General features: G+C 58.7%; 1 protein-coding gene across 1 annotated transcript in view; it reads right to left on the reverse strand.

The window, feature by feature from the left end:
• Positions 1–15: 15 nt before the first annotated feature.
• Positions 16–12,595, reverse strand: part of LOC140473874 (uncharacterized) — a 35,074-nt gene continuing 22,494 nt past the window's right edge. The window contains exons 3-4 of the mRNA XM_072567647.1: positions 5,738–5,874; positions 16–291 (exon numbers count right to left, since the gene is read on the reverse strand). Coding sequence (XP_072423748.1) covers positions 16–291; positions 5,738–5,874 — 413 coding nt within the window. The remainder of the gene's footprint in view (positions 292–5,737; positions 5,875–12,595) is intronic.

Here is a 12,595-nt window from a genome sequence, read left to right on the forward strand (position 1 = left end):
GACAGCGGTCGTTACTCAGGGCGGAAAGATCCCACAGGGTGGAAGTGGACTGGGAGGGACTGAAGGAGGAAAACCAAGCAGGTGGAGAGCAAGTACGTTGGCGCGCAGACGAAGGGGCGGAGAACCTTGCGGATCGAGGGGCAGAAAGGTCAGGGTGAAGAACACGCCAGGCAGAGCAGGGAGATGCGCCACGTGCTGGTGAACGGGAGGGAGGGGTAACCCCGGTTTGGGCGGGTGTTGGTCGGCGATGGGCTGAAGGGCCTGTCCCCGTGCTGTGGCAGGTACGGACACCTCAAGAAAGAGGGGCGCCCAAAAAAAATTTTAAAAAAGAGAGCGAGCTGTTGGGGGTGCTCGGAATGGAATGGGGAAAAGCTGACGGCACAAGGAAGGATTAGTCAGCAGGATAAAGAGAAACCCAATAAGGGTGAGGTCCAGACCGGAATCGAATCGAGGGGTTCGGGGTGGGGTTTATATACAGAATAACAGATACCCGGGAGGGAGTTACAGACTGGAATCTAATCGAGGGGTTCGGGGTGGGGTTTATATACAGAATAACAGATACCCGGGAGGGAGTTACAGACTGGAATCTAATCGAGGGGTTCGGGGGGGTTTATATACAGAATAACAGATACCCGGGAGGGAGTTACAGACTGGAATCTAATCGAGGGGTTCGGGGTGGTTTATATACAGAATAACAGATACCCGGGAGGGAGTTACAGACTGGAATCTAATCGAGGGGTTCAGGGTGGTTTATATACAGAATAACAGATACCCAGGAGGGAGTTACAGACTGGAATCTAATCGAGGGGTTCGGGGTGGTTTATATACAGAATAACAGATACCCGGGAGGGAGTTACAGACTGGAATCTAATCGAGGGGTTCGGGGTGGTTTATATACAGAATAACAGATACCCGGGAGGGAGTTACAGTCTGGAATCTAATCGAGGGGTTCAGGGTGGTTTATATACAGAATAACAGATACCCCGGGAGGGAGTTACAGACTGGAATCTAATCGAGGGGTTCGGGGTGGGGTTTATATACAGAATAACAGATACCCAGGAGGGAGTTACAGACTGGAATCTAATCGAGGGGTTCGGGGTGGTTTATATACAGAATAACAGATACCCGGGAGGGAGTTACAGACGGGAATCTAATCGAGGGGTTCAGGGTGGTTTATATACAGAATAACGGATACCCGGGAGGGAGTTACAGACTGGAATCTAATCGTGGGGTTCGGGGTGGTTTATATACAGAAAAACAAATACGCGGGAGGGAGTTACATACTGGAATCTAATCAGGGGTTCGGGGTGGTTTATATACAGAATAACAGATACCCGGGAGGGAGTTACAGACTGGAATCTAATCGAGGGGTTTTGGGTGGTTTATATACAGAATAACAGATACACGGGAGGGAGTTACATATCGGAACCTAATCGAGGGGTTCGGGGGGGTTTATATACAGAATAACAGATACCCAGGAGGGAGTTACAGACTGGAATCTAATCGAGGGATTTGGGGGGGGGGGGTTTATATACAGAATAACAGATACCCGGGAGGGAGTTACAGACTGGAATCTAATCGAGGGGTTCTGGGTGGTTTATATACAGAATAACAGATACCCAGGAGGGAGTTACAGACTGGAATCTAATCGAGGGGTTCGGGGGGTTGAAAAACAGAATAACAGATACCCGGGAGGGAGTTACAGACTGGAATCTAATCGAGGGGTTCGGGGGTGGTTTATATACAGAATAACAGATACCCCGGGAGGGAGTTACAGACTGGAATCTAATCGAGGAATTCGGGGGTGGTTTATATACAGAATAACAGATACCCGGGAGGGAGTTACAGACTGGAATCTAATTGAGGGGATTGGGGTGGTTCATATACAGAATAACAGATACCCCGGGAGGGAGTTACAGACTGGAATCTAATTGAGGGGTTTGGGGTGGTTTATATACAGAATAACAGATACCCCGGGAGGGAGTTACAGACTGGAATCTAATTGAGGGGTTCAGGGTGGTTTATATACAGAATAACAGATACCGGGGAGGGAGTTACAGACTGGAATCTAATCGAGGGGTTCAGGGTGGTTTATATACAGAATAACAGATACCCAGGAGGGAGTTACAGACTGGAATCTAATTGACGGGTTCAGGGTGGTTTATATACAGAATAACAGATACCGGGGAGGGAGTTACAGACTGGAATCTAATCGAGGGGTTCAGGGTGGTTTATATACAGAATAACAGATACCCAGGAGGGAGTTACAGACTGGAATCTAATCGAGGGATTTGGGGGGGGGGTTTATATACAGAATAACAGATACCGGGAGGGAGTTACAGACTGGAATCTAATTGAGGGGTTCGGGGGGTTTATATACAGAATAACAGATACCCAGGGAGGGAGTTACAGACTGGAATCTAATCGAGGGGTTCGGGGGTGCTTTATATACAGAATAACAGATACCCCGGGAGGGAGTTACAGACTGGAATCTAATCGAGGAATTCGGGGGTGGTTTATATACAGAATAACAGATACCCCGGGAGGGAGTTACAGACTGGAATCTAATTGCGGGGTTCGGGGTGGTTTATATACAGAATAACAGATACCCCGGGAGGGAGTTACAGACTGGAATCTAATCGAGGGGTTCTGGGTGGTTTATATACAGAATAACAGATACCGGGGAGGGAGTTACAAACTGGAATCTAATCGAGGGGTTCAGGGTGGTTTATATACAGAATAACAGATACCCAGGAGGGAGTTACAGACTGGAAACTAATTGAGGGGTTCAGGGTGGTTTATATACAGAATAACAGATACCGGGGAGGGAGTTACAGACTGGAATCTAATCGAGGGGTTCAGGGTGGTTTATATACAGAATAACAGATACCCGGGAGGGAGTTACAGACTGGAATCTAATTGAGGGGTTCAGGGTGGTTTATATACAGAATAACAGATACCGGGGAGGGAGTTACAGACTGGAATCTAATCGAGGGTTTCAGGGTGGTTTATATACAGAATAACAGATACCCTGGGGAGGGAGTTACAGACTGGAATCTAATCGAGGGGTTCGGGGTGGTTTATATACAGAATAACAGATACCCGGGAGGGAGTTACAGACTGGAATCTAATCGAGGGGATCAGGGTGGTTTATATACAGAATAACAGACACCCTGGGAGGGAGTTACAGACTGGAATCTAATCGAGGGGTTCGGGGTGGTTTATATGCAGAATAACAGACACCCCGGGAGGGAGTTACAGACTGGAATCTAATTGAGGGGTTTGGGGTGGTTCATATACAGAATAACAGATACCCGGGGAGGGAGTTACAGACTGGAATCTAATTGAGGGGTTCAGGGTGGTTTATATACAGAATAACAGATACCCCGGGAGGGAGTTACAGACTGGAATCTAATTGAGGGGTTCAGGGTGGTTTATATACAGAATAACAGATACCGGGGAGGGAGTTACAGACTGGAATCTAATCGAGGGGTTCAGGGTGGTTTATATACAGAATAACAGATACCCAGGTGGGAGTTACAGACTGGAATCTAATTGACGGGTTCAGGGTGGTTTATATACAGAATAACAGATACCGGGGAGGGAGTTACAGACTGGAATCTAATCGAGGGGTTCAGGGTGGTTTATATACAGAATAACAGATACCCAGGAGGGAGTTACAGACTGGAATCTAATCGAGGGATTTGGGGGGGGGGGTTTATATACAGAATAACAGATACCGGGAGGGAGTTACAGACTGGAATCTAATTGAGGGGTTCGGGGGGTTTATATACAGAATAACAGATACCCGGGAGGGAGTTACAGACTGGAATCTAATCGAGGTGTTCGGGGGTGGTTTATATACAGAATAACAGATATCCCGGGAGGGAGTTACAGACTGGAATCTAATTGCGGGGTTCGGGGTGGTTTATATACAGAATAACAGATACCCGGGAGGGTGTTACAGACTGGAATCTAATCGAGGGGTTCAGGGTGGTTTATATACAGAATAACAGATACCCCGGGAGGGAGTTACAGACTGGAATCTAATCGAGGGGTTCAGGGTGGTTTATATACAGAATAACAGATACCCGGGAGGGAGTTACAGACTGGAATCTAATCGAGGGGTTCAGGGTGGTTTATATACAGAATAACAGATACCCGGGAGGGAGTTACAGACTGGAATCTAATCGAGGGGTTCAGGGTGGTTTATATACAGAATAACAGATACCCAGGAGGGAGTTACAGACTGGAATCTAATCGAGGGATTTGGGGGGGGGGTCTATATACAGAATAACAGATACCGGGAGGGAGTTACAGACTGGAATCTAATCGAGGGGTTCAGGGTGGTTTATATACAGAATAACAGATACCCGGGAGGGAGTTACAGATTGGAATCTAATCGAGGGGTTCTGGGTGGTTTATATACAGAATAACAGATACCCAGGAGGGAGTTACAGACTGGAATCTAATCGAGGGGTTCGGGGGGTTTATATACAGAATAACAGATACCCGGGAGGGAGTTACAGACTGGAATCCAATCGAGGGTTTCGGGGGTGGTTTATATACAGAATAACAGATACCCCGGGAGGGAGTTACAGACTGGAATGTAATCGAGGAATTCGGGGGTGGTTTATATACAGAATAACAGATACCCGGGAGGGAGTTACAGACTGGAATCTAATTGAGGGGTTCAGGGTGGTTTATATACAGAATAACAGATACCCGGGAGGGAGTTACAGACTGGAATCTAATCGAGGGGTTCAGGGTGGTTGATATACAGAATAACAGATACCCAGGAGGGAGTTACAGACTGGAATCTAATCGAGGGGTTTGAGGTGGTTTATATACAGAATAACAGATACCCGGGAGGGAGTTACAGACTGGAATCTAATCGAGGGGTTCAGGGTGGTTTATATACAGAATAACAGATACCCGGGAGGGAGCTACAGACTGGAATCTAATCGAGGGGTATGGGGTGGTTTATATACAGAATAACAGATACCCGGGAGGGAGTTACAGACTGGAATCTAATTGACGGGTTCAGGGTGGTTTATATACAGAATAACAGATACCCTGGGAGGGAGTTGGAATCTAATCGAGGCTGACTCTTACGTGCAGTTCGGAGATCCACGTGCCAGGAGGGATGTGATAGCCCTGGAGAAGGTGCAGAGGGAGATTCACCTCGAGGTTGTCTGGGCTGGACGATCGGACCCCTGAGGGGTACGTGGATAGACTGGGGTGGGGAGGGGTGGGGTCTTGCTCAGGGGCAGGATCCTGTGGAGGGGGTCGGAGACTATGAGGGGTGTGGTTTGGAAGGACAGAAGGTCAAGTCAGAAACGCCCGGACGGTTTCAACGGGATTGATAGATCGACGTGCATTGTTGTAGCCTCCGGGAGGAGGGGTGTGGGGGGAGGGGATTGTGTGAGGGAGAGAGAGCAGGGGAGTGGACGTCCTGGAAGAATGAGGGGGCTGGAGACAGTGGGATCACGGGGTTTGGGGAAATCGAGGACTCCCGGGCCGGGGCACGGAATCAGAGAGTGGGGGGTGGGGGGTTGAGGGTGGGGGGGGGGGGGGGGGGGTTTGGGAAAAGGGGGATGTGATGTGTCGGGGTGGGAGGGTTGTGATGAACTGCCAAGGTGTGGGGCTGGGGATCTCCCCGGGGATGCATTCCTCTACCCGCCCCGACTCTCCGCCCTAACAGCTCCGTATCCCGGCTCCAAGCCAAGGCCCTTACCTTTTTGGGAACGAAGGAGCTCAGTAAAGTTATCACCGACCAGAACAGGATGCCACCGCTCATGATCCACTTCCTGTTGTAGCGGTCGCCCAGGTAACCAAAGATGGGGGCCAGCACCATGTAGGAGCAGATGAAGACTGACGGGGGAGGGGGGAGGGAGAGAAGAAAGCACGAAACTGTGAGGGCTCAGGACAGATGGGTCCCAACGGGGCAGTGCGGGGCTCCCTCAGCACTGACCCTCCCACAGTGTGGGGCTCCCTCAGCACTGACCCTCCCACAGTGCGGGGCTCCCTCGGCCCTGACCCTCCCACAGTGCGGGGCTCCCTCAGCCCTGACCCTCCCACAGTGCGGGGCTCCCTCAGCACTGACCCTCCCACAGTGCGGGGCTCCCTCAGCACTGACCCTCCCACAGTGCGGGGCTCCCTCTGCACTGACCCTCCCACAGTGCGGGGCTCCCTCTGCACTGACCCTCCCACAGTGCGGGACTCCCTCAGCGCTGACCCTCCCACAGTGAGGGGCTCCCTCTGCACTGACCCTTCCACAGTGCGGTGCTCCCTCGGCGCTGACCCTCCCACAGTGCGGGGCTCCCTCAGCACTGACCCTCCCACAGTGTGGGGCTCCCTCAGCACTGACCCTCCCACAGTGCGGTGCTCCCTCGGCGCTGACCCTCCCACAGTGCGGTGCTCCCTCGGCGCTGACCCTCCCACAGTGCGGGGCTCCCTCTGCACTGACCCTCCCACAGTGCGGGGCTCCCTCAGCACTGACCCTCCCACAGTGCGGGACTCCCTCAGCACTGACCCTCCCACAGTGCGGGACTCCCTCAGCGCTGACCCTCCCACAGTGCGGTGCTCCCTCAGCACTGACCTTCCTACAGTGTGGGGCTCCCTCAGCCCTGACCCTCCCTCAGCGCGGTGCTCCCTCAGCACTGACCCTCCCACAGTGCGGGGCTCCCTCAGCGCTGACCCTCCCTCGGCACTGACTCTCCCACAGTGCGGGGCTCCCTCAGCGCTGACCCTCCCACAGTGCGGGGCTCCCTCAGCACTGACCTTCCCACAGTGTGGGGCTCCCTCAGCACTGACCCTCCCACAGTGCGGGGCTCCCTCGGCTCTGACCCTCCCACAGTGCGGGGCTCCCTCGGCGCTGACCCTCCCACAGTGCGGGGCTCCCTCGGCGCTGACCCTCCCACAGTGCGGTGCTCCCTCGGCGCTGACCCTCCCACAGTGCGGGCTCCCTCAGCGCTGACCCTCCCACAGTGTGGGGCTCCCTCAGCACTGACCCTCCCACAGTGCGGGGCTCCCTCGGCGCTGACCCTCCCACAGTGCGGTGCTCCCTCGGGGCTGACCGCTCCCTCAGCACTGACCCTCCCACAGTGCGGGACTCCCTCAGCGCTGACCCTCCCACAGTGCGGGGCTCCCTCAGCACTGACCTTCCTACAGTGTGGGGCTCCCTCAGCCCTGACCCTCCCTAAGCGCGGTGCTCCCTCAGCACTGACCCTCCCACAGTGCGGGGCTCCCTCAGCGCTGACCCTCCCACAGTGCGGGGCTCCCTCAGCGCTGACCCTCTCACAGTGCGGGGCTCCCTCGGGGCTGACCCTCCCACAGTGCGGGGCTCCCTCAGCGCTGACCCTCTCACAGTGCGGGGCTCCCTCAGCACTGACCCTCCCACAGTGCGGGGCTCCCTCAGCGCTGACCGTCTCACAGTGCGGGGCTCCCTCAGCACTGACCCTCCCACAGTGCGGGGCTCCCTCAGCACTGACCCTCCCACAGTGTGGGGCTCCCTCAGCACTGACCCTCCCACAGTGCGGGGCTCCCTCAGCACTGACCCTCCCACAGTGCGGGGCTCCCTCAGCGCTGACCCTCCCACAGTGTGGGGCTCCCTCAGCGCTGACCCTCTCACAGTGCGGGGCTCCCTCGGGGCTGACCCTCCCACAGTGCGGGGCTCCCTCAGCGCTGACCCTCCCTCGGCACTGACTCTCCCACAGTGCGGGGCTCCCTCAGCGCTGACCCTCCCACAGTGCGGGGCTCCCTCAGCACTGACCCTCCCACAGTGTGGGGCTCCCTCAGCGCTGACCCTCCCACAGTGCGGGGCTCCCTCAGCCCTGACCTTCCCACAGTGTGGGGCTCCCTCAGCGCTGACCCTCCCACAGTGCGGGGCTCCCTCAGCACTGACCCTCCCACAGTGTGGGGCTCCCTCAGCACTGACCCTCCCACAGTGCGCGGCTCCCTCAGCGCTGACCCTCCCACAGTGCGGGGCTCCCTCAGCGCTGACCCTCTCACAGTGCGGGGCTCCCTCGGGGCTGACCCTCCCACAGTGCGGGGCTCCCTCAGCGCTGACCCTCCCACAGTGCGGGGCTCCCTCAGCACTGACCCTCCCACAGTGCGGGGCTCCCTCAGCGCTGACCCTCTCACAGTGCGGGGCTCCCTCAGCGCTGACCCTCCGACAGTGCGGGGCTCCCTCAGCGCTGACCCTCCCACAGTGTGGGGCTCCCTCAGCACTGACCCTCCCACAGTGCGGGGCTTCCTCAGCGCTGACCCTCCCACAGTGCGGGGCTCCCTCAGCACTGACCCTCCCACAGTGCGGGGCTCCCTCAGCGCTGACCCTCTCACAGTGCGGGGCTCCCTCAGCGCTGACCCTCCCACAGTGTGGGGCTCCCTCAGCACTGACCCTCCCACAGTGCGGGGCTTCCTCAGCGCTGACCCTCCCACAGTGCGGGGCTCCCTCAGCGCTGACCCTCCCACAGTGCGGGGCTCCCTCAGCACTGACCCTCCCACAGTGCGGGGCTCCCTCAGCGCTGACCCTCCCACAGTGCGGGGCTCCCTCAGCACTGACCCTCCCACAGTGCGGGGCTCCCTCGGGGCTCACCCTCCCACAGTGCGGGGCTCCCTCAGCGCTGACCCTCCCACAGTGCGGGGCTCCCTCAGCACTGACCCTCCCACAGTGCGGGGCTCCCTCAGCGTTGACCCTCCCACAGTGATGGGCTCCCTCGGGGCTGACCCTCCCACAGTGCGGGGCTCCCTCGGTGCTGACCCTCTGAACCCGAAACATCCCAGGACCTTCCGACCTCTCTTCCCAGCGCAACACCTCTCTGCCCGCCTCCTGGGACCAACGCCCTCCCACTATCGTCTCACTGCACACATCCTGCCAGTCCTGATCCTATTCTCACCCCCCAGGAGCTCGCCCACACTACCATCCAGGGATAGAGCACCATGGTATCCCAGTGGTTAGCACTGCTGCCTCACGGTGCCAGGGAACCCGGTTCAATTCCCACCCTCGGGGGGAGAGGTGACTGTCTGTGGAACCTCCACGCGTTCTCCCCGCGTCTGCGAGTGTTTCCTCTGGGTACTCAGGTTTCTTCCCACAATCCAAAGATGTGCAGATCAGGGTGGATTGGCCGTCAGGAAATTGTCCCATAGTGCCCAGGGATGTGTAGGTTCGGGTGGATTGGCCGTGGGGAAATTGTCCCGTAGTGCCCAGGGATGTGCAGGTTAGGGTGGATTGGCCGTGGGGAAATTGTCCCGTAGTGCCCAGGGATGTGCAGGTTAGGGTGGATTGGCCGTGGGGAAATTGTCCTGTAGTGTTCCATGTATCAATCAGGGGTAAACATAGGGGAGGGGAATGGGTCTGGGTGGATTGCTGTTCGGATGGTCGGTGTGGACTTGTTGGGCCGAAGAGCCTGTTTCCACACTGTCGGGAATCTAATCTAATCTCGACGTTCCTCCGAGTTGGGTTGGTTGGCGATTTGCAACCCCTTCACCCAGGGGAAACACCATCACTGCACGCAAGATTACAAAAAAACACCAAACCTCACAAGGAGACATTTGGTATGCTTTCATTTATCGATCGAGTTGGGAAGTCACGTGGCGGATATATTGGTGAGGCCACTTTTGGAATACTGTGTGCAATTCCAGTCTCCACTCGACAGGAAGGATGTTGGGAGAGGGTTCGGAAAAGATTTACCAGGATGTTAGAGGGTTTGAGCTACAGGGAGAGGCTGGGGCTGTTTTCCCCGGAGCGTCGGAGGCTGAGGGGGTGACCTTATAGAGGTTTATAACATCATGGGGGGTGGGACATGGAGAGGGTAAATAGACAAGGTCTTTTCCCCCTGGGGTGGGGGGAGACTGAGGGGGTGACCTTATAGAGGGTTATAACATCATGGGGGGTGGGACATGGAGAGGGTAAATAGACAAGGTCTTTTCCCCCTGGGGTGGGGGGAGACTGAGGGGGTGATCTTATAGAGGTTTATAACATCATGGGGGGGGGGACATGGAGAGGGTAAATAGACAAGGTCTTTTCCCCCTGGGGTGGGGGGGACTGAGGGGGCTCCCTCGGCGCTGACCCTCCCACAGTGTGGGGCTCCCTCAGCGCTGACCCTCCCACAGTGCGGGGCTCCCTCAGCACTGACCCTCCCACAGTGCGGGGCTCCCTCAGCGCTGACCCTCCCACAGTGTGGGGCTCCCTCAGCACTGACCCTCCCACAGTGTGGGGCTCCCTCAGCACTGACCCTCCAACAGTGCGGGGCTCCCTCAGCCCTGGCCCTCCCACAGTGTGGGGCTCCCTCAGCACTGACCCTCCAACAGTGTGGGGCTCCCTCAGCCCTGACCCTCCCACAGTGCGGGGCTCCCTCAGCACTGAGCCTCCCACAGTGCGGGGCTCCCTCAGCCCTGACCCTCCCACAGTGCGGGGCTCCCTCAGCGCTGACCCTCCCACAGTGCGGGGCTCCCTCAGCACTGACCCTCCCACAGTGCGGGGCTCCCTCGGCCCTGACCCTCCCACAGTGCGGGGCTCCCTCAGCACTGACCCTCCCACAGTGCGGGGCTCCCTCAGCACTGACCCTCCCACAGTGTGGGGCTCCCTCAGCACTGACCCTCCCACAGTGCGGGGCTCCCTCAGCACTGACCCTCCCACAGTGAGGGGCTCCCTCGGTGCTGACCCTCCCACAGTGCGGGGATCCCTCAGCACTGACCCTCCCACAGTGCGGGGCTCCCTCAGCACTGACCCTTCCACAGTGTGGGGCTCCCTCGGCTCTGACCCTCCCACAGTGCGGGGCTCCCTCGGCGCTGACCCTCCCACAGTGCGGGGCTCCCTCAGCGCTGACCCTCCCACAGTGCGGTGCTCCCTCGGCGCTGACCCTCCCACAGTGCGGGGCTCCCTCAGCACTGACCCTCCCACAGTGCGGGGCTGCCTCAGCACTGACCCTCCCACAGTGCGGGGCTCCCTCAGCACTGACCCTCCCACAGTGCGGTGCTCCCTCGGCGCTGACCCTCCCACAGTGCGGGGCTCCCTCTGCACTGACCCTCCCACAGTGCGGGGCTGCCTCAGCACTGACCCTCCCACAGTGCGGGGCTGCCTCAGCCCTGACCCTCCCACAGTGTGGCGCTCCCTCAGCACTGACCCTCCCACAGTGCGGTGCTCCCTCGGCGCTGACCCTCCCACAGTGCGGGGCTCCCTCTGCACTGACCCTCCCACAGTGCGGGGCTGCCTCAGCACTGACCCTCCCACAGTGTGGGGCTCCCTCAGCACTGACCCTCCCACAGTGCGGGACTCCCTCAGCGCTGACCCTCCCACAGTGCGGGGCTCCCTCAGCACTGACCTTCCTACAGTGTGGGGCTCCCTCAGCCCTGACCCTCCCTCAGCGCGGTGCTCCCTCAGCACTGACCCTCCCACAGTGCGGGGCTCCCTCAGCGCTGACCCTCCCTCGGCACTGACTCTCCCACAGTGCGGGGCTCCCTCAGCGCTGACCTTCCCACAGTGTGTGGCTCCCTCGGCTCTGACCCTCCCACAGTGCGGGGCACCCTCGGCGCTGACCCTCCCACAGTGCGGGGCTCCCTCGGCGCTGACCCTCCCACAGTGCGGGGCTCCCTCGGCACTGACCCTCCCACAGTGCGGGGCTCCCTCAGCCCTGACCCTCCCACAGTGCGGGGCTCCCTCAGCCCTGACCCTCCCACAGTGCGGGGCTCCCTCGGCGCTGACCCTCCCACAGTGCGGGGCTCCCTCGGCGCTGACCCTCCCACAGTGCGGGGCTCCCTCAGCCCTGACCTTCCCACAGTGCGGGGCTCCCTCAGCACTGACCCTCCCACAGTGCGGGGCTCCCTCAGCCCTGACCCTCCCACAGTGTGGGGCTCCCTCAGCACTGACCCTCCCACAGTGCGGGGCTCCCTCAGCACTGACCCTCCCACAGTGAGGGGCTCCCTCAGCCCTGACTCACCCACAGTGCGGGGCTCCCTCAGCCCTGACCCTCCCACAGTGCGGGGCTCCCTCAGCCCTGACCCTCCCACAGTGCGGGGCTCCCTCGGCCCTGACCCTCCCACAGTGAGGGGTTCCCTCGGCCCTGACCCTCGCACAGTGCGGGGATCCCTCAGCACTGACCCTCCCACAGTGCGGGGCTCCCTCAGCACTGACCCTTCCACAGTGAGGGGTTCCCTCGGCCCTGACCCTCGCACAGTGCGGGGCTCCCTCGGCTCTGACCCTCCCACAGTGCAGGGCTCCCTCGGCGCTGACCCTCCCACAGTGCGGGGCTCCCTCAGCACTGACCCTCCCACAGTGCGGGGCTCCCTCAACACTGACCCTCTCACAGTGCGGGGCTCCCTCAGCACTGACCCTCCCACAGTGCGGGGCTCCCTCGGGGCTGACACTCCCACAGTGCGGGGCTCCCTCAGCCCTGACTCTCCCACAGTGCGGGGCTCCCTCAGCACTGACTCTCCCACAGTGCGGGGCTCCCTCAGCACTGACTCTCCCACAGTGTGGGGCTCCCTCAGCACTGACCCTCCCACAGTGCGGGGCTCCCTCAGCACTGACCCTCCCACAGTGCGGGGCTCCCTCGGGGCTGACCCTCTCACAGTGCGGGGCTCCCTCAGCGCT

This window comes from Chiloscyllium punctatum, unplaced genomic scaffold (assembly GCF_047496795.1).
Source record: "Chiloscyllium punctatum isolate Juve2018m unplaced genomic scaffold, sChiPun1.3 scaffold_754, whole genome shotgun sequence".
NCBI lineage: Eukaryota > Metazoa > Chordata > Chondrichthyes > Orectolobiformes > Hemiscylliidae > Chiloscyllium > Chiloscyllium punctatum.